The 21,877-nt window shown below is 44.4% G+C and overlaps 1 protein-coding gene across 1 annotated transcript; it reads left to right on the top strand.

Moving 5' to 3' along the window:
- Nucleotides 1–150: 150 nt before the first annotated feature.
- On the top strand, nt 151–21,616 carry LOC309415223 (polycomb group RING finger protein 3-like; the record flags this gene model as incomplete). Its single annotated transcript, XM_082012674.1, has 7 exons — nt 151–1,019; nt 8,768–8,864; nt 12,817–12,872; nt 13,885–13,995; nt 14,730–14,818; nt 15,991–16,128; nt 21,530–21,616. The coding sequence occupies exons 1-7, from the start codon at nt 911–913 to the stop codon at nt 21,614–21,616; spliced, it is 687 nt and encodes a 228-aa protein (XP_081868800.1). The 5' UTR covers nt 151–910.
- Between the last annotated feature and the right edge of the window lie 261 nt (nt 21,617–21,877).

Genomic DNA, 21,877 nt, shown 5'->3' on the forward strand with positions numbered 1-21,877 from the left:
CACTGGACAGAGCGAGGAGGAGGGAATGAAAAGAGTGAGAAACAACAGAGGCAACACCAAGGTCAGAGAAAGGAGAAGGAGGTGCTCCATGGTGCTGGAGAAGATATTCCCTGCAGCCTGTGGAAGATTCATGCCAGAGTAGATGGATATTCCTAAAGAAACCGTTGCCTGTAGAGAACCCACAACAGAGCAGAGGAAAAGTGTGAGAAGGAAGAAGCAGCAGAGAGAAACCTTTATGTACTGACTGTAACCTTCCCCGCCTCCCCATCCCCCCTGTGCAGCTGTGGGGGGGGTGGATGAGTCTGGAGTGGAGGAGTGAAGTTGGGCATAGGAAAGGGGGGAGGAAAGGTGTTGGTTTAATGTTTGTTTTTTTGTTTCCCACTGCCCAACTCTAGTAATTACATTTTTATTTTAGTTGGCAATAAATTAAGTTAATTTTCCCCAAGTCGAGTCTGTCTTGCCTGTGACCGTAATTGGTAAGCAATCTCCCTGTTTTTAATCTCAAATCACAAGCTTTCTTGTTCCTGTTCTTCCTACTTTCTCTCCCTGTTCTGCTGAGGAGGGGGAGTGAGCAAGCAGCTGGGTGGGAGTTTGGCAGTTAGTCAAGGCTAACCCACCACACTTGGTTAGTGTTAATAATGTACTAGGACTCTTCCACTCTGAAACCTTGACATGTAAAATAGTGTAGATTTCAATTATTTCATGATTCATTTTTATCGACTTTTAAAAGTTTAGTACTCACTCAAAATATATGCATAAATATACAAGAGCCTGAAGCTATCTACATAAGCATATCTTTAAGGCGAATTATAGTTAGTCATTTATTCCAAAACTACTTTTACCTCATCAGTACATCTAAGGTGCTATGTAATGTGTGGGTGTTTTGTTTTTTTTTTTACAGATACCAAAGATGATGACTAGAAAGATTAAGCTTTGGGACATTAATGTCCACATAACCTGTCATTTATGCAATGGATACCTGATTGATGCCACCACTGTAACAGAATGCTTACATACTTGTAAGTAGGAATATAATGCTGTGAGTAAGCTAAAATTGTTTTTTTTTACTTGATGTGCTAGATGTTTTAACAGTTTTAGTTGAAGTTTAAAGTTTTACTGTGTATCAGCCAGAATAATGCAAGCTGTGCTATGCACTTATAATTTTTCAACAAAAATATATTGTTTTGTGCGACAAATAATGAGAACAAACTTGAAACCATATATAGTAAATGGTAATGTATATGTTTAGGAAGCTAGTTTTTGTGCTGAATATTAAAAGAAATGTGACATGCTTGACAGAGATGATATGATGTTTCAGATTTGCCAGAGATAATTTTTCCACGTTTGATTTCTAGATGCTGTTCATCAGCTTTAATATATTTGCTTTTCTTGTTTTTCTTCCCATTCCTTTTTTAGCTCATTCTTCAGTCCCTTCTCCATGTGGTCCAAATCTCAGGTTCCTTGGTGTTCTGTTTGGAGTAAAGCGTTTAGAACCCTAATCTAGGCTTTTGCTTTGTTTTGTCCAAAATTCCGTAATGCTGCCATTAACTGTTAAAATTAGTCTTGCTAGAGGGTCGCTTTTTCATTGTTCTAAAATGTATTTATTTATATATTTATTTGCAACCCTGAAACATGCACTGCAAGCAGGTGTGCTCAGTTCACATAGGCCATGCCATTTCTCAGGAATGCATTTTTAGAGCAAACCTATGGGGTGTCTCGTGGAATATCCCTTATTATAAATTTATGTTTTCAGAAAGTTTTGTTGCCTTTGGTTTCATCCTTAGACTAATATTATTTATTCTGAGAGGAGACATAGCCTCATATTATGGGTGGAAGGGTGGGGAGCAGCTTTTTAAAGAACAGCTATCGGGAAAGTGAGTTTTCCCACTTTGTTTCTTCATTTGTACCTTTTTAGTTTGTCTGTGACAAACTGAGGTGACCTGTGCTGAATTTAGTTTAGGAGGGGTTAGTATCTCCTTATTCAAAACTGGAGGAACTACTGATGGCAAGTGAGAAGTTAGTTAGTGGTTTTTGAAGATGGGTTTGGTTCTTTTGTTTACTTGGTTCAAACAGGTTATGGTCTCACCCTTGCAACTGGATCTGCTAGTATATACCACTAGAGCAGACTGTAATGCAAGATCTGTGCTTAGTGGGCAAAATTACTAGGATTGGTCCAATAATAACTTCTACCAGCAACAGTAATTTCATCTTAAATACGTAAATACAATATATAAGCAAAGCAAATTTAATGACTTTTTTTGCTATAACTGGTGTTTATTCCAGTTATACCATCATGTATGTGTTCCAGCCCTCTGATAATTTTCATGGCCCTCCTCCGGAACCGCTCCAATAGGTCCATGTCTGTCTTGTGCTGGGGACCCCAGAGCTGGACGCAGTACTCTGGGTGGGGGTCTCACGAGAGTGGAGTGGAGTAGAGGGGGAGAATGACTTCTCTCGACCTGCTGGCCACGCTTCTTTTGATGCGGTCCAGGATACAATTGGCTTTCTGGGCTGCAAGCGCACATTGCCGGCTCATGTCCAATTTTTTGTCCACCAGTATCCCCAAGTCCTTCTCAGCAGAGCTGCTCTCAATCCATTCATCACCCAGCCTCTATTGATACTGGTGATTGCCGCAACCCAGGTGCAGGACCTGGCACTTGGCCTTGTTGAACCTCATGAGTTTCACATGGGCCCATTCCTCAAGCCTGCCAAGGTCCCTCTGGATGCAATCCCATCCCTCTAGCTAATCAACTGCACCGCTCAGCTTGGTGTCATCTGCAAAGTTGCTGAGGGTGCACTCAATCCCACTGTCTATGTCATTGATTAAGATATTAAACAGTATTGGCACCAGTACAGACCCTTGAGGGACACCACTCATTATGGGTTTCCACTTGGAAATTGAGCTGTTGACTAGAACTCTTTGGACATGGCCATCCAGCCAATTCCTAATCCACCTAACAGTCCATCCATCAAACCCATATCTCTCCAGTTTAGAGGCAAGAATGTTGTGGGGTACTGTATCAAAGGCCTTACAGAAATCCAGGTAGATGACATCCATAGCTCTTCCCTTGTCCACTGATCATAGTTCCTCCATCATAGAAGGCCACTAGATTAGTCAGGCACAATCTGCCCTTGGTGAAGCCATGTTGGCTGTCTCTAATCACCTCCCAGCCTTCCATATGGTTCGAAATGTCTTCCAGGAGGATATGTTCCATGATCTTCACAGGCACAGAGGTGAGGCTGACAGGTCGGTAGTTCCCAGGGTCTTCCTTGCTACCCTTTGTAAAAATGGGTGCAATGTTTCCCTTTTTCCAGTCTCCAGGGACTTCACCTGACTGCCAGGACTTTTCAAATATCATGGGGAGTGGCTTGGCAACTACATCAGCCCATTCCTTCAGGACTCTGGGATGCATCTCATCAGGTACCATGGACTTGTGTATGATCAGGTTCCTCAGGTGGTCTCAAACCTGATCTTCTCCTACAACAGGAGGGACCTCTTTCCCCCATTCCCTGCCTTGATGTTCAGAGGCTTGAGAGATGTGGGAAGAGAGATTACGGTTGAAAACTGGGGCAAAAAAATTGTTGAGTACCTCAGTCTTTTTCATGTCATTTGTCACTAGTTCCCATGTCTTATTTGTCAGAGTGTGTACATTTTCTTTAATCTTCCTGTTCTGGCCAACATACCTGTAGAAGCCCTTATTATTATTCTTTGCATCCCTTGCCAAATTAGCTCCAGCTGCGCCTTAGCTTTCCTGATCCCATCCCTATGTATCCGGGCCCAGTCCCTATATTCTTCTCAGGATACATGTCCCTGGTTCCATTGCCTATGGATTCCCTTCTTACACTTTGGTTGGACCAGGAGGTCCTTAGTGAGCCACGCCAGTTTCCTGCCTTCCTTGCCTGATTTCTTACACATGGGAATCAATAGTTCTTGTGATCCAAGAAAAATGTCCTTAAAGAGCTGCCAGCTCTGTTCAGCTCCTTTATCCCTGAGGGCAGTTTCCCAGGAGGTCACATCTACTACTTCCTTAAACAACTGAATGTTTGCTATCCTAAGACTCTACTCTTCACCTGACCCATATCCCTTGAGATTGTGAATTCCACCAGGGCATGATCACTGCAGCCCAGGCTACCACCAGTCTTGATGTCTCTAATTAGTTCATATGTGTTGGTGAGCAAGAGGTCCAGTAACCCTTCTCGTCTGGTCGGGCTTTTTATCACCTGGATTAAGAAATCGTCTTCGACACACACCAAGGGCCTCCTGGACTGCCTACACCTTGCTGAGCTGCTTTTCCAACATTTGTCAGGGAGATTGAAGTCCCCCAGCAGGATCAGGGCTGGTGAGCATGAGGATTCATAGAATCACAGAATAGTTTGGGTTGGAAGGGACCTTTAAAAGTCATCTAGTCACACCCCCCTGCGATGAGCAGGGACATCATCAAGTAGATCAGGTTGCTCAGAGCCCCATCCAACCTGACCTTCAATGTCTCCAGGGATGGGGCATCCACCACCTCTCTGGGAAACCCGTGCCAGTGTTTCACCACCCTCATTGTGAAAAATTTCTTCCTTGTATCCAGTCTGAATCTGCCCTCTTTTAGTTTAAGACCATTACCCCTTGTCCTGTTGCTACAGGCCCTGCTAAAATGTCTGTCCCCATCTTTCTCATATGCCCCCTTTAAGTACTGAAAGGCTGCAATAAGGTCTCCCCGGAGCCTTCTCTTCTCCAGGCTGAACAACCCCAACTCTCTCAGCCAGTCCTCATAGCAGACGTGTTCGATCCCTCTGATCATTTTGGTGGCCCTCCTCTGGACCTGCTCTCCAACAGGTCCATGTCTTTCCTGTGCTGAGGGCTCCAGAGCTGGACGCAGTACTCCAGGTGGGATCTCACCAGAGCAGAGTAGAGGGGCAGAATCCCCTCCCTCGCCCTGCTGGCCACACTTCTTTTCATGCAGCCCAGGATACGGTTGGCCTTCTGGGCTGCGAGCGCACATTGCCGGCTCATGTCCAGCTTTTCATCCACCAGTACCCCCAAGTCCTTCTCGGCAGGGCCGCTCTCAGTCCCTGTACTGATACCAGGGGTTGCCCCGACCCAGGTGCAGGACCCTGCACTTGGCCTTGTTGAACCTCATGAGGTTCACAGGGGCCCATTCCTTGACCTTGCCCAGGTCCCTATGGACAGCATCCTGTCCCTCAGGCGTGTCAACCGCACCATTCAGCTTGGTGCCATCTGTAAACTTGCTGAGGGTGCACTTGATCCATTGTCTATGTCATTGATGAAAACATTAAAGAGTACTGGTCCCAATATGGACCCCTGAGGGACATCACTCGTCACCGATATCCATCTGGACATTGAGCCATTGACCACTACCTTCTGGATGCGACCATCCAACCAATTCCTCATCCACCGAACAGCCCACCCATCAAATCCATCTCTCTCCAATTTAGAGAAAGTTGTTGTGGGGGACCGTGTCAAAGGCCTTACAGAAGTCCAGATAGATGACATCCATAGCTCTTCCCTTGTCCAATGATGTAGTTGCTCCATCATAGAAGGCTACTAGGTTGGTCAGGCGGGACTTGCCCTTGATGGAGCCATGCTGGCTGTCTCGAATCACCTCCCTGTCCTCCATGTGCCTTAGCATAGCTTCTAGGAGGATCTGCTCCATGGTCTTCCCAGGCACAGAGGTGAGGCTGACAGATCGGTAGTTCCCAGGGTCTTCCTTGCTACCCTTTGTAAAAATGGGTGCAATGTTTCCCTTTTTCCAGTCTCCAGGGACTTCACCTGACTGCCAGGACTTTTCAAATATCATGGGGAGTGGCTTGGCAACTACATCAGCCCATTCCTTCAGGACTCTGGGATGCATCTCGTCAGGCCCCATAGACTTATGTATGTTCAGGTTCCTCAGGCGGTCTCAAACCTGATCTTCTCTTACAGTGGGAGGGACTTTGCTCCCCCAGTCCCCATCTTGTAGTCCATCCACTCGAGACGTGTGGGAAGAGAGATTGCCAGTGAAGCCTGAGGCAAAGAAATCATCGAGTACCTCAGCCGCCTTCTCATCCTTGGTTGGGTGGTCTGTAGTAAACACCAACCATGGGGTTTCCTTTGTTGGCTTGGCCCCTAATTTTTGCCCATAAGCTCTCAACCTGTTCTTTGCTATTTTTAATATACAGCTCTGCGCAGTCAGTCCATTTTTTTTACATAGAGGGCAACCTCCCTACCCCTCCTTCCTTGCCTGTCCCTTCTGAACAGTTTATAGTCATTGATTGCAGCACTCCAGTCGTGCAATTCATTCCACCACATTTCAGTGATCGTGATTAGATCATAGCTTTATAGCTGCACAGTGGCTTTTCACTCCTGCTCTTTGTTAGCCATGCTGCATGCATTGGTATAGCAGCACTTCAGCTAGGCTACCTACCTTGTCACCTTTTTAGAGGAACATGCCCTAATTCCTTTGAGGCTTTTCACAGGTATATCCCTATTGGTTCCTAATATATTAGCAGCCCCTGGCTCTTTATTGCTCAGAACTCCATCCCCCTCCCCCACTAAATCTAGTTTAAATCCTGCCTTATAAGTCTGGCCAGCTTACTGGTGAAGACCCTCTTGCCTCACTTGGTCAGGTGAATCCCATCAGCTCCCAACAGACCCAGCTTCTCAAAGGTAGATCCATGATCATAGAAGCCAAAACCTTGAGTATGGCACCAGCCACTCAGGCATTCACCTGTTCAATTAGTTTCCACCTTCCTGAACCCCTTCCTCTGACTGGGAGGATAGAGGAGAACACCACCTGTGCTCCAGATCCTTTTAACATTGCTCTGAGGGACTTATAGTCTCTTTTGATGGTTCTAAGTTGCCTCGTCGCAGTATCATTGGACCCTACGTGAAATAGTAGGAGTGGATGATAATCTGTAGGGTTCACCAGGCTTGGCAGCCTCTCAGTGACATCGCAAATGTGAGTTCCTGGTAGGCAGCAAACTTCTCCAGAGAAATTGTCTGGACAGCAAATGGTGCTTTGGTGTGTCTCATTAAGGACTCTCCAATTACTAATACTTTATGTGCTTTTATGGTGGCACTGGTTCTAATGCGGGTAGATGATTGGATCAACTTTGCATGGTTGGCTTTTCCTGGATCTTGTCCGCTACTCATGTACTCTTCGTTCTCTGACCCCAGAGCGTCGTCTCTGTTATGCAGGGGCACTTTAGGGGAAGGTTCTTCCTTCTGCCCCAAGCAGAGACAAGGGTCCAGTCTCCTTCATCTTGTGAGTTTCTTGTGTCAGTCAGCTCGAGGTTGGAGTCAGGCTTACCTTCCCCTTGCACAGCCTTAAGGCCGGGCGGTCACACAGCGCACAATACCATATATCGATCTCCCACCCACATTCCTGCATACTGCGCTGCCTGTTGAACTCCTCTTGTAACATAGCTACTTGTTTGAGGAGTTCTTCTAGCTGGGCACACTTGCAGCTATGACATCCACTGCTGCCTTCAGGTGTTAGGGGGACTTCCAGGCACTGCAACTCCATGCAACCCGAGGTCTGGACAGCTATACTGGTCCTTGGGAGGTCTGTTTGGGTGGAGACATCAGCATAGGTAGGCTGTAGTGCTTTTGTTTGGGTTTCAGCCTTGCAGTTGTGGCCGGTGGACACCATTTTCTTTCGTCAGGTCACAGTCTCCTTATAGTTCTCAGAAAAAAAATGGCCCACTTACTTACTTACTTATAGAATGGTAGTTCTTGTGAAAGATGTCATCCTTCTAATTCCCTGGAGACCTCAAGTGTCTGGCTAGACTTGCACAGCCACCAGTTAGTTGGGGTGACCATCAGAGCTGCAGCCTAAGCCTGCAGGTGAGCAGAGCAGGCAGCAGCCCAACAACTGACAGAGTGCACTGCCCTTTTCATGAAAGCTGCTGACACCACTCCCAACCAACGCCACACTCGTGGTCGGTAGTGTCCCCTAGGGGCCGATGCCGTGGTTTAGCCCCAGCCAGCAACTAAGCACCACGCAGCTGCTCGCTCACTCCCCCACGGTGGGACGGGGGAGAGAATCGGAAGAGTAAAAGTGAGGAAACTCATGGTTTGAGATAAAGACAGTTTAATAAGTAAAGCAAAAGCCGCGCATGCAAGCAAAGCAAAACAAGGAATTTGTTCACTACTCCCCATGGGCAGGCAGGTGTTCAGCCATCTCCAGGGAAGCAGGGCTCCGTCACGCATAATGGTTTCTTGGGAAGACAGACGCCATAACTCCGAACGTCCCTCCACCCCTTCCTTCTTCTTCGTCCCAGCTTTATATACCGAGCACGACGTTATATGGTAGGGAATATCCCTTTGGCCAGCCTGGTTCAGCTGTCCCAGCTGTGTCCCCTCCCAGCTTCCCGTGCACCCCCAGCCTGCTCGCTGCAGGCCAGCATGAGAAGCTGGACTGTCCTTGACTACTTAGCAACAACCCAAAACATCAGCACCTTATCAACATTTTTTCATCCCAGATCCAAAACATAGCCTCACGCTAGCTTCTATGAAGAAAATTAACTCTACCCTGGCTGAAACCAGGACAGCCGATTATATGTGGCTTCCTGGGGTTTGAACTGGCCATGGGGACCACCAACACCGCCCAACTCTTGCCTGCCCCTCTCACAAGACCTGTTACCTGCCGGCCGGTCCCTCCACAGGCACAGCCCAAGGGTGTCAGAAACCCACTCAGATACCCCTGGCGACCTCACAAGTTTCTTCAAGCTACATCTTGTTTTATTTCTTTTTAATTATTAATATTCTTGTTATTAGTCTGTAGAAGCTGCTTGGTGAAGTATTTGGAGGAAAACAACACCTGTCCAACATGTCGGATTGTTATACACCAGAGCCATCCATTACAGTATATCGGGTAAGTGTGCAGTACAAAAGGAAAAGGACAACTAGTTACACTCTGGGCTGTACAAACCTCTCAAATACAGCACAGTTTCTCTCTACATTTTTTTATTTGCTTATCAATATTTTAAATATATAAAAAGAAGCTTGATTAGAAGATAGAAGATTTATATAAAAGAGGTAAGGTATTGAATTCTGCTCTGAATTTGCAATTCTTTTGAAGCAAATCCTTTTCTCTTGAATCGGACAAACACAATAAACTTTGTTGTTTAATTCCTGAGTGAAGTTTAATGAGATTTAGTAACTTCCTGTTTTGTATGCCTGGATCATAGAGGTTGCACATATGGAACATCTACGTGAATCACAGAATCACAGAATCACTAGGTTGGAAAGGACCTTCAAGATCATCAAGTCCAACCATTAATCCAGCGCACCATGTCCCCTAAACCATGTCCTGAAGCGCCACATCCACACGTTTTTTGAACACTTCCAGGGAAGGCGACTCCACCACCTCCCTGGGCAGCCTGTTCCAATGCCTGACCACTCTCTCGGTGAAGAAATTTCTCCTAATATCCAATCTAAACCTCCCCTGGCGCAACTTGAGGCCATTTCCTCTTGTCCTATCACTAGTTACTTGGGAGAAGAGACCAACACCCACCTCGCCACAACCCCCTTTCAGGTAGTTGTAGAGAGCGATAAGGGCTCCCCTCAGCCTCCTCTTCTCCAGACTAAACAACCCCAGTTCCCTCAGCCGCTCCTCAGAAGACTTGTTCTCCAGACCCCTCACCAGCTTCATTGCCCTTCTCTGGACACGCTGCAGCACCTCAACATCCTTCTTGTAGTGTGGGGCCCAAAAGTGAACACAGGATTCAAGGTGTGGCCTCACCAGTGCCGAGTACAGGGGCACAATCACTTCCCTACTCCTGCTGGCCACACTATTCCTGATACAGGCCAGGACGCTGTTGGCCTTCTTGGCCACCTGGGCACACTGCTGGCTCATGTTCAGCCGGCTGTCAACCAGCACCCCCAGGTCCCTTTCCGCCGGGCTGCTCTCCAGCCACTCCTCCCCAAGCCTGTAGCGTTGCATGGGGTTGTTGTGGCCGAAGTGCAGGACCCTTGTACACTTGTATTAAAACTTCAGAATGACTGGCAGTTGGACAGTGTTTTTCACTGACTGAGAGGGTGTGTTCAAAGACTTTGAAAATTGTTGATTTAGTCTTTCAAATAACTGTTTAGTTCATAGGTGCAGATGAGAAAGTTGGTAGCTGTATTGAGTTTGTGTGGCAAGGTTTTGGTAGCAGGGGGGCTACAGGGGTGGCTTCTGTGAGAAGTTTCCCCTGTGTCCGATAGAGCCAATACCAGCCGGCGCCAAGATGGACCTGCCGCTGGCCAAGGCTGAGCCAATCAGCAACAGTAGTAGCGCCTCTGTAATAACATATTTAAGAAGGGGGGGGGGAAACCTGTGCACAGCAACTGCAGATGAGGAGAGGAGTGAGAATATGTGAGAGAAACGACTCTGCAGACACCAAGGTCAGTGCAGAAGGAGCGGGAGGAGGTGCTCCAGGCGCCAGAGCAGACATTCCCCTGCAGCCCGTGGTGAAGCCCATGGTGAGGCAGGCTGTCCCCCTGCAGCCCATGGAGGCCCGCAGTGGAGCAGATCTCCACCTGCAGCCCATGGAGGACCCCACGCCAGAGCAGGTGGATGCCCGAAGGAGTCTGTGACCCGGTGGGAAGCTCACACTGGGGCAGGCTCCTGGCAGGACCTGTGGACCCATGGAGAGAGGAGCCCACGCTGGAGCAGGTTTGCTGGCAGGACTTGTGACCCTGTGGGGCACCCACGCTGGAGCAGTCTGTTCCTGAAGGACTGCACCCCATGGAAGGGACCCAAGCTGGAGCAGTTTGTGAAGAACTGCAGCCTGTGAGAAGGACTCACATTGGAGCAGGGGAAGAGTGTGAGTCCTCCCCCGAGGAGGAAGGAGCAGGAGAGACAACGTGTGATAAACTGACCACAAACCCCATTCCCCATCCCCCTGTGCCCCTCGGGAGGGGAAGGAGGTAGAGAGTCGGGAGTGAAGTTAAGCCCGGGAAGAAGGGAGGGGTGGGGGAAGGTGTTTTAAGATTTGTTTTTATTTCTCATTACCCTACTCTGATTTTATTGGTAAGAAATTAAACTGATTTCCCCAAGTCAAGTCTGTTTTGCCCGTGACAGTAATTGCTGAGTGATCTCTCCCTGTCCTTATCTCAACCCACGAGCCTTTCATTATATTTTCTCTCCCCTGTCCAGCTGAGGAGGGGAGTGATAGAGTGGCTTGGTGGGCACCTGGCATCCAGCCAGGGTTAACCCACCACAATGTCCTATAAAAACTTTCTGAATTGCTCAAAACTGAGTCCCCTTCAGGAGTTTGAAATAATTTCTTATACCTTCCGAGAATGATGCAGAGACTGTACTAGAGTGTATTTTGAAATATGACAAACCAATGATGACAAATCTGTGCCAGTAGGCAAGAAGAAACAAATGGCACTTAAGACAACATGGTTGTCCTCTGTAAAGCTACAGGAACACATCCGTGTATCGGTTCAGAAGCCTATTTTCAGTGCTAAGAGATGCCTGGGAGTATAACCTCAAATTGAGTAGTTAGAAGTGTATTTGACAGTTGTTTGTGGACACTGAATGCACAGTCTTAAAAAAAATATAAAAAGTCTTTTAAAAAATTGAACCCCTTCTTCAGTCTAGGTTCTTTGCTCTACTGCTTTGAAAAATGAAAATGCCCTCCTAGAGAAGTATTTTCCTGAGCTTATTACAAAGTACTGCCCCTTAAAGATCAAAACAGATAGTCTTTGTCCAACTTGCTTTTGGAAGTCTGTGGTTTCTTCAACAGATTAATAGGGAGGAACTTTGTATTATGCCTTAGTTACAAGAATCTGTGATCTAATTCATCCCCATCCTTGTTTCATCATTAAGAATGCTCTTAAATTCTCACCTCTGCTCTCATGCTCGTGGCTAAAATAATTCATTTAGATTGAAATGTTTTTGGAGATGTTCCTGCATTTAAAAATCCTAACCTGAGAGTCGAAGCTGGAGTTTGGTATTGTAAACTCTTCTGGCGTTAATGCCCTGGTAGCAGCTGAGGCTGACATTTTAGCTTGTACTGGATTTTATTTATAGTTTGGAAGTCAGGGTAATGTTCTGGTCCTTTCAGGCAATGACTTGTTTTAGAGTAATCCAGGAAATGGCAGCTTGTAGTTAAACTTTGGTTGAAAACATCACTGTTCAGAATCTTAACCAGTCCTACTTGTCCACCATTTCCTTCCTTATGTGCTGGATCAGTTTGCCTTTTTTTGTTCCACCCTTTTTAGCTAGATGGGATTCTGAGCTACATGATGTTGCTCTTGGGTAAAATGCTGGATTATAAGAGCAAACGCAAATTTTCTTTCCTTTGTTCTCTTCTTTTTTTTCCCCATAGGCTTTTTTCCTCATGTTGTTTAAAAAGCACAGTATGGATAACTAAACAATCTAGCGACATGAGAGTTTAATTAAAAGGGATAAGAAACAGTCTAGTTTCTAGAAACAGAAAAGTGTCTAGTGTCTAGAAACAGAAAATAAAATAATGCTTTTGTCAAAATTGTCAAGGAATTTTTAGAGTTATGTTACATGCAGGTATATGGCATCTCTCACAGGATGCCGTCCTTTGCATCATAAAGACCATCCTTCCTAGCATCCTTCCTAGCATTTCTGTTAAACTTTTGTCAGTTTAACTTTTGTCAGTTCTTGTCTTAGCCTGAACCTTATCTGCATTCCTTTCTTGTTACTGTTATCTCATGTTTGATTTTTCAGTTATCCAAGATAAATATTTTTATTTCTTACAAGTCTTTAGAGGTTTGTAGAGTCAATTTAATACTGAATCTCTTTAAGAGAAATGTTTTGAACCAAGATGGCTTCAATTTTTCTTTTTTTTTTTTCCTGCTAGTCATGATAGAACAATGCAAGATATTGTTTACAAACTTGTGCCAGGCCTCCAAGAAGGTAAGTTTTCTGATATGACCTATTTTTACTGAATGTTAGATCCACACATAGTTCCTTTACATTAATGAAAGGAGGAAATGACAAAAATGTTCATGAAAAATACCATCTTCACTTGTCCCAGTTCTAGCACTACTTTTCCTCTCTACTTCAGTGCTTTTTTTTTAATTTTAGACTTGTACCAGCAGTGAAAAAACTTCAGAAATGAAAATGCTGGTGTTATTTCAGGGAAAAGTAACATTATGTAAACCTAAATAACACTGCAGCTTTTTCATGCTGGCATTTTATAATTTGCATACATTCTTCTTTAATAAACTGTGTACATATTCATGTCTTTTTTAACATCTTTGCAGAGTTCTCAGAGGTAGAATACTAATGTAGCATAACTTTTAGTTTCAGTGAATTTTTCTTCTCCTAAGATGTACTTAAATCCTTTGCTAGCAGGTACCTTTGCATTTGTGTTCTTATAATCTACTTACTTTGATAATGAATCTGTTGGACTAAAGGAATGCTTTATAGTAATTGTTCAGTATTATTTTTCAGTGGTGTGTTGTTACTTTTATTTAAGTAGAATATTGCAATCCAATTAAGCTGTCAAGTGAGGACATTATTGGACATTTATAAGCAAGTTTAGATAAAGAGATTATTTTAAAATTGTTTCTAGGATATTGAAAGTCAGAAATACGGATAAAAATTAAAAACCAATATTTTGACAGAAATATCAAAGGGGGAAGACCACACACAAAGTATGGTATAGTATTTAAAATTTATTTTATATGTAATAACAGAATGGTATAATAATAGCTCTGCAAATGACTTGGTAGTATTCTGCCTCTTGAGAATAAGATCTGGGGTAACTCGATTATGGCAGCAAGAGTAGAGAAGTAGCAAAAAGTGCTAATAAAACTTCCTGCCTGACAAGCTTCTTTTACAGAACAGAGGAGGGGTTTGGAATACCTTGATAAATATTATGCTAGAACGTTATTACATAACTAATATTTACAATTTTAAACAGCGGAAATGAAAAAGCAGAGGGAATTCTATCACAAACTGGGTATGGAAGTACCAGGGGACATCAAAGGGGAGACATGCTCTGCAAAGCAACATCTAGATTTACATCGCAATGGTAAATGGTCTTATGTTTATTCTGTCTTTGAGTGGGGGTGCAGATTGCCATTAAACTGCTGAAAGGATCTGTCAGAGGTAGGTGACTAGCTAATATTTATTAGCGCTCATAGTTGTTGTATAATATTGTACAAGGCTTGCTTGTGCTTATATATTGGACTATACACAAGAACTCACCACTTTGAACTCACCATCTAAGTGCAGTATTGTTTTGCATCACACTTGTTTATAGAATGTGTTCTTTTAGCTGGCTGTAATGTGTTCCTGGTGAAGATCTTCAGTAGTATCTATGTGGGAACTCTATGATAAGAAAAGGTTACTTTTTATCCCAGTCCTGAATTGCATTAACTTCAGAAACTGCTGATGTTAAATCTAATTTTGCGATAGAAACGTTGTGGCGGTTATACTTAAAAATGTATGTGTGTGTGTATTTATCCAAGGGCAAAAGAATTCTCAAATTTGTGACTGTCAGGAGAGCATATCAGATTTATAGATGAGCCCTGACAAATTTGTATCAAGGTGTCTTGAACTGATTTTCTGGGAAGCTTTGGATTAGTGTCCACATCTCTGCTACCAAGAATGAAGTTGCTTTCCAACTTTTTTATTGGTTAGAAGAGAAGCTGATCATGCTTTGACAAGCCACAGTTGCTCTTATAGTCTTCACTTTGTTTCAGGATTACCTGTCATCTGATATGTCTAATTTAATTAGTGTAATGCTCTGCTTTCTTCTGAAAGGTGAAACTAAGCCAGATGAAAATTCAAACAAAGAAACTTCTGAAGAAAAACAGGAAGAAGATAATGACTATCATCGAAGTGATGAACAGGTAGACTTACGTCTGACATAGGGCATTTTTTAGTTTTATTTTGTATTTCCACTTTATCTTTAAATGATTATTTTTCTTTGATAAATTTTTTTCCCTCTGACAGAGACAAGATACAGTGTTCTCCCATGCTTTTGTGTAAACCTGAGCTTCATCTTTTTTATTTAGGTAGCTGTGGAGAAATTTGGTTTTGACACCAGATACCTACCAAGCCGCTCTATTCACTCCCTTCCTCAGCAGGATGGGGGGGGAGAAAATAAGATGGAAAAAAACCTCATGGGTCAAGATAAAGGCAGTTTAGTAAAGCAAAAGCAGAGGCCACGCGTGGAAGCAAAGGAAAACAAAAGATTTATTCTCTACTTCGAGGACGAGGACAAGGCTGAGGTACTTAATGTCTTCTTTGCCTCAGTCTTTAACAGCCAGTCCAGGTATCCGCAGGGTATTCAGCCCCCTGAGCTGGAAGATGGGGATGGAGAGCACGATAACCCGCTCATAACCCAGGAGGAAGCAGTTAAGGACATGTTAAACCACCTGGACTTGGCTTGGTGATCACAGAATCACAGAATCATTAAGGTTGGAAAAGACCTTTAAGATCATCAAGTCCAACCAGCAACCCAACACCACCATGTCCCCTAAACCTTGTCCTGAAGTGCCACGTCCACACGTTTTTTGAACACTTCCAGTGATGGTGACTCCACCACCTCCCAGGGCAGCCTGTTCCAATGCCTGACCACTCTCTCAGTGAAGAAATTTTTCCTAACACCCAATCTAAACCTCCCCTGGCGCAACTTGAGGCCATTTGCTCTCGTCCTATTGCTAGTTACTGGGGAGAAGAGACCAACACCCACCTCAGCACAACCCCCTTTCAGGTAGTTGTAGAGAGCGATGAGGTCTCCCCTCAGCCTCCTCTTCTCCAGACTGAACAACCCCAGTGCCCTCAGCCGCTCCTCATCAGACTTGTGCTCCAGACCCCTCACCAGCTTCGTTGCCCTTCTCTGGACACGCTCCAGCACTTCAGCATCCTTCTTGTAGTCAGGGAATTTTGCTTTAAAGAATATTGTTATTCTACATTTTCACCTTTTTGTTGGACTAATAAATGCTGCATGTGAAATGCATAATGGGGACTGCAGACAATTCTGTAAACTAGCCCTGACTGTGTTTGCTTTTTCCTGAAGGTAAGCATCTGCTTGGAATGCAATAGCAGCAAATTACGTGGATTGAAACGAAAATGGATCCGCTGCTCAGCACAAGCAACAGTCTTGCATCTAAAGAAGTTCATTGCTAAAAAACTTAACCTTTCCTCTTTTAATGAGGTAATGTTTTAATGTTTAAAAATGATTTTGCAAATGAGAGTCATATGGATTATTTTCAAAACAGTGTCTTTCCTTCCAACCAGATTTTAAAAAAAAAAACACCAAACAGAAGCACACACTATTTCCTAATATAAAGGAACATAAAATGTCTATTTAAGTTGAGGAGCTGAATGCAGACAAATAGTTTTTTCTCCAAATTTACCTCCCCCCCTTTTAATTTAAGGATGCTGGTCATCTACCCTTTTTTTCTCTCCCTACAATACAATGGAGATGTAGCTCTTACTGGTCCTTGGCTTTATACAGAGTTGGCAATACAGCTCAGTATGTTGTTCCATGGCCAGTTTTAAAACATACCAAAAGGCTTGGTTATATGTTTTCCACCTGTGTTAAAACTGACTCCTGAAAGATGCTTTGTTTGGTGGCCTTAAGTGAAGGGATACACTGCCCTAGCAGAGATTTTTCACTCAATGCAGAGAATGGTTTATAACACTTGGACACTACTGAAAGACTGATTTAATGGAAAGCAGCACATATATTTTCTTCTGCTTCTCTACTCTGAGTGAAACTCAGCCTTGTGTAGTATCAGCTGGTGCCACCTTCCCTGCAGGGAGAAGATAATTGGACTGTTTGTGGGAAGAAATCATGGTGGACAGTAAGGGAAGAAAGAGGCTTTTCTATCCTCTGCAAGTTCTGTCATTTCAAATTCTAAAACTAGAACACACAATGGCAGGCATGTGAAAACACGGCCTCTGTTCCCTCTTTGTTGGTATTAGTCACAGTCCCCCTCAATCCAATATGACTCTCAAACTGCCATCTCTCAATCTTGAAAACTTCCAAGGATGGTGATGCCATGACCTCTTTGGGCAACTTGTTCTGGTGCTTTAATTATCCCCGTAGAGATTTTTTTTTTCTCCTTATATCCAGTCAGAACTTCCTCTGTTTCTGTTGATGACCATTGTCTCTCATTCTCCCACCATGCACCTCAGTAAAGAGCCTATCTTCTCTATAGGCTTCTCTTAGGTATTGGAAGGCTGTAACTAGGTCCCCTTTAAGCCTTCTCTGCTCCAAGATAAATAGGCCCAGTTCCCTCAACCTCTCCTTATAGGGCCTGTGTTCAAGCACCCTGACCATCTTGGTGACCCTCCGCTGAACTTGCTCAAGTTTATCAACATTTTTCTTGTACTGGAGGGACCAAAACTGGATGCAGCATTCCAGATGTGTTCTAATGAGTGCTGAGTAAAGGGGAATAATCACTTAGAATCACAGAATCATAAAATGGAAGGTTGGAAGGGACCTTCAAAGATCCAAGTTGCACCTAGTCCAATCCCTCTGCCATGGGCAGGGACATCTTGCACTAGATCAGGTTGCTCAAAGCCCCATCAAACATGACCTTCAACGCTTCCAGTGATGGGGCATCCACAACTTCTCTGGGCAACCTGTGCCAGTGTCTCACCACCCTCATCGTAAAGAATTTCTTCCTTATATCCAGTCTGAATCTACCCTCTTTCAGTTCAAAATTGTTGTCCCTTGTCCTGTCACTACAGGCCCTGGTAAAAAGTCTTTCTCCATCTTTCTTATAAGCCCCTTTTATATACTGAAGGGCCGCAATAAGGTCTCCCTGGAGCCTTCTCTTCTCCAGGCTGAACAACCCCAACTCTCAGCCTTTCCTCATAGGAGAGGTGTTCCATCCCTCTGAGCATTTTTGTGGCCCTCCTCTGGACCCACTCTAACAGGTCCATGTCTGTCTTGTGCTGGGGACCCCAGAGCTGGACACGGTACTCCAGGTGGGGTCTCACGAGAGTGGAGTAGAGGGGCAGAATCACATCTCTTGACCTGCTGGTCACACTTCTTTTGATGCAGCCCAGGATACGGTTGGCTTTCCGGGCTGCAAGTGTGCATTGCTGGCTCATGTCCAATTTTTTGTCCACCAGTATCCCCAAGTCCTTCTCAGCAGAGCTGCTCTCAATCCATTCATCACCCAGCCTGTATTGATACTGGCGATTGCCGCGACCCAGGTGCAGGTCCCTGCACTTGGCCTTGTTGAACCTCATGAGGTTTGCATGGGTCCACTCCTCAAGCCTCTCAAGGTCACAGTGGATGGCATCCCTTCCCTCTAGCGAATCAACCGCACCACTCAGCTTGGCGTCATCTGCAAACTTGCTGAGAGTGCACTCGATCCCACTGTCTATGTCATTGATGAAGATATTAAATAGTATTGGTCCCAATACGGACCCCTGAGGGACACTCATTAATGCTTTCCACTTGGACATTGTTCCGTTGACTTCCTTCAGTTTACTGGCTGTGCTTCTGTTGATACACCCCAGTATCCTTGTCGTGGTTTAGCCCCAGCCGGCAACTAAGCACCACGCAGCCGCTCACTCACTCCCCCTCCCACAGTGGGACGGGGGAGAGAATTAGAAAAAAAACTCGTGGGTTGAGATAAACACAGTTTAATAGGACAGAAAGAGAGAAGGAAACAACAATGATAACAATAACAATACCGACAAAGGAATGTACAAGAACAAGTGAGGCCCAATACAGCAATTGCTCACCACCCGGCGATCGATAGCCCGTCCCCGAGCAGCGATTCCCGCCCCCTGGCTAACTCCAGTTTATGTACTGGGCATGACGTCGTATGGTAGGGAATATCTCTTTGGCCAGTCTGGGTCAGCTGTCCTGGTTGTGTCCCCTCCCAGCTCCCCGTGCACCCCCAGCCTCCTTGCTAGCAGGCCAGCACGAGAAGCTGGACTGTCCTTGACTGCTCAGCAACAACCCAAAACATCAGCACGTTACCAACAGTTTCTCATCCCAAATCCAAAACACAGCCTCACACTAGCTTCTGTGAGGAAAACCAGCTCTATCCTGGCTGAAACCAGGACAATCCTGTTAGGCTTCATCACTGCCAGAGCACACTGCTGACTCATGTTCAACTTGCTTTCAACCAGGACTCACAGGTCCTTTTCAACAGAGCTGCTACCCAGCTTGTAACATCTCATGACTTTGCCGTTATTCTTGTTGAATTTCATGGGATTCTTGTCAGCCCATCCTTCTAGCCCGTCTAGGTCCCTCTGAATGGCATCCCTGTCCTCAAGTGTGTCAGCTGCACTCCCCCAGTTTGTTGTCATCCATAAAGCTGATGAGTTTGATTCTATCTCCTCCTCCAGGTCACTGATAAAGACATTCAACAGCACAGATCCCAGGATAGACCCCTGAAATAGTCCGCATGTCACTGGCCTCTGTGTAGAGTACAACCCATTAACCACTACCCTCTGAGCCTGCCAATCCACCCAGGTCTTCACCCATCAGGTAGTCCACCCATCCAGATCATAATGTCCCAATTTAGATACAAGGATGCTGTGCAAGATGGTGCTGAAAGCCTTGCTTAAGTCAAGCTTGACAACATCCACTGTTCTCTCCTCATCCATGGATCTAGTAATTTCATTAAAGGTGGCAATCATGTTGGTCAAGTGTGATTTTTTTTTCCCTTGGTGATTGGGAATAGCCAGCATGGATTTACCTTTGCCTTTATGTGCCCAGAAATAGCTTTCAAGAGGACTCACTTCATGACTTTCCCAAGGATCACCAAAGTGAGGCTGACTGGCCTATAGTTCCCTAGATAGTCCTTCTTGCTGTTTTTGAAGATGGCTACAACATTTCTCCAGTCATTGGGTACCTTCCCCGATCTCTGTGACCTTTCAGTGATGATAGTATGGCCTCGCAATGACATCAGCAAACTCTTGTGCCATCCTTGGATGCATCCCATCTGGTCCCATGGTCTAGTATGGGTTGAGATTTCTCAATAGATCCCTGTCTCGATCCTCCTCTGCTACTGGCAGTTCGTCTCCTCCTTGAACCCTGTCTCTAGGCACAAAAAGGCCTGGGAAACCTTGTTGGTGAAAACCAAGGCAAAGGCGGCACTGAGTACCTCAGCCTTATCTGCAGATGCTGTCACTAAATTGTCCACCCCATGCAGCAGTGGGCTCACATTTTCCTTGTTTATTCTTTTATTGATAATGTAGCAGTAGAAGCTCTTCTTGTTGCCCTTGATGTCCCTTGCTAGTTTCAGCTCCAGCTGAGCTTTGGCTTTCCCCAAACCATCCCTGTATGCCCCAGGCAATGTTTCTATATTCCTCCTTTGTAGCTTGTCCTCACTTCCACCTCCTGTATATGTCCTTTTTCTCATGAGCTCCCTGTTTAGCCAAGCTGGTCTCCTGATACATCTACTCATTTTTCTGTGTATTGGGATGGACTGTTCTTTGCTTGGAGGATGTTGTCCTTAAAGACTTGTCATCGCTTGAGCTCCTTTGCCCTTCAGAGCTGCCCCTCATGGGAACTCACCAGCTTCCTGAAAAAGCAAATTTCTTCTCTACTGAAGCCCAGGATCTGTACTCTGCTACTTGATTTCCTCACTCCCTTCAGGATCTTGAACTTCACTATTTCATGGTTGCTACAACCAAGGCTGCCATTGGTTATCATGTCCCCCGAAAGTTCTTCCTTTTTGGTGAGTAGTAGATCCAGCTGTATGTCACCTATGGTTGGCCCATCTAGCATCTGTGTTAAAATTCCTAACACCTTTCCAAAACCTGGATTGCTTTCTTACTAATTACACCTATTGCTTTTGTGTTTAAACTCAGTGTTCCACTGCAGCAATCTCTGGTTTTACAACCTACTTGGCTCTTATTGAAATGTAAGACTATTCATTCAACAATACTTATGTTTCAGGAGTCCTCCCTCCCCCTTTAAGTGCACATGGCATTTTTGTGGGAAGTGTATTGGTATGTCCAGTGAAAAATATGTTTTGAGGAGGAAGGCCCTAAGGATGTGAACACTTGGTTGAATGCTATAGACAAATCCTGGTTTAAGTTATTGTCTGTCAGCTAAGCCATGTTAGTGGACTGCATGCACATTCTTAGCTTTCTAAGGTTGTGATAAAGTACCATTAGCATATGTCACTTTCATGGTGACTTACCCTTTCAGTACATGTCAACTTGCAGTCAAATAGGCTAAGATCATGTGCATGATCATCTATTGCAATTCAGCTGATGGCTGGTCACATGATCTTACATTTGCTTATGAGTCCATGCCCTTGCTGTTTCCAATATCAAGGTCTTTCAAAGCTGACATAGAAAAGTAAAAACAACTATAAAGTGTCTGCAAAAAAAGCCCTAAACACTGATGTCTAAGTGGGGGATAGCATTTTAAAAATGTATTTTCAAAGTAGAAAGTTACTTGCTGGGTACTGTGTAAACAATTTTCATAGCATGTCAAAGGACAAAGCTGTCCTTACATGAGAACTGAGTTCCGTTTCTTTGATTTTTTTATTGGGCCTTATCTGAAGTGTATTGTTTCAAAGCCATGTTCTGTGTCTCAGTGAATTAATTATTTCTTCTTTTTATATCAGCTGGATATATTATGCAATGAAGAGATTCTTGGCAAGGACCACACACTCAAGTTTGTAGTTGTTACTAGATGGAGATTTAAGGTATGACACAACTGCTTTTCATCAAAATTTTCATGTTCTGTGTAAATCATTAGCTGACTAAAGAAAAATGTTCATAAAGCATACATCATGCAGGCCTATAGTGCAATGACTTCAAAATGGTTAAAATATATATTTTAAAATGTCTAATAAGCTATCTTTAAAAATATATAGTTTTCTTAATTCAAAAGAGAAAAATGGGGGAAAATGTAAAATGTGCTACTAAGGAAAAGGGGAAGTTGATGGCAGATGTCAATTTGATAGTAATTA

Source organism: Phaethon aethereus, assembly GCF_964289735.1.
Source record: "Phaethon aethereus genome assembly, chromosome: W".
Taxonomy (NCBI): Eukaryota; Metazoa; Chordata; class Aves; order Phaethontiformes; family Phaethontidae; genus Phaethon; species Phaethon aethereus.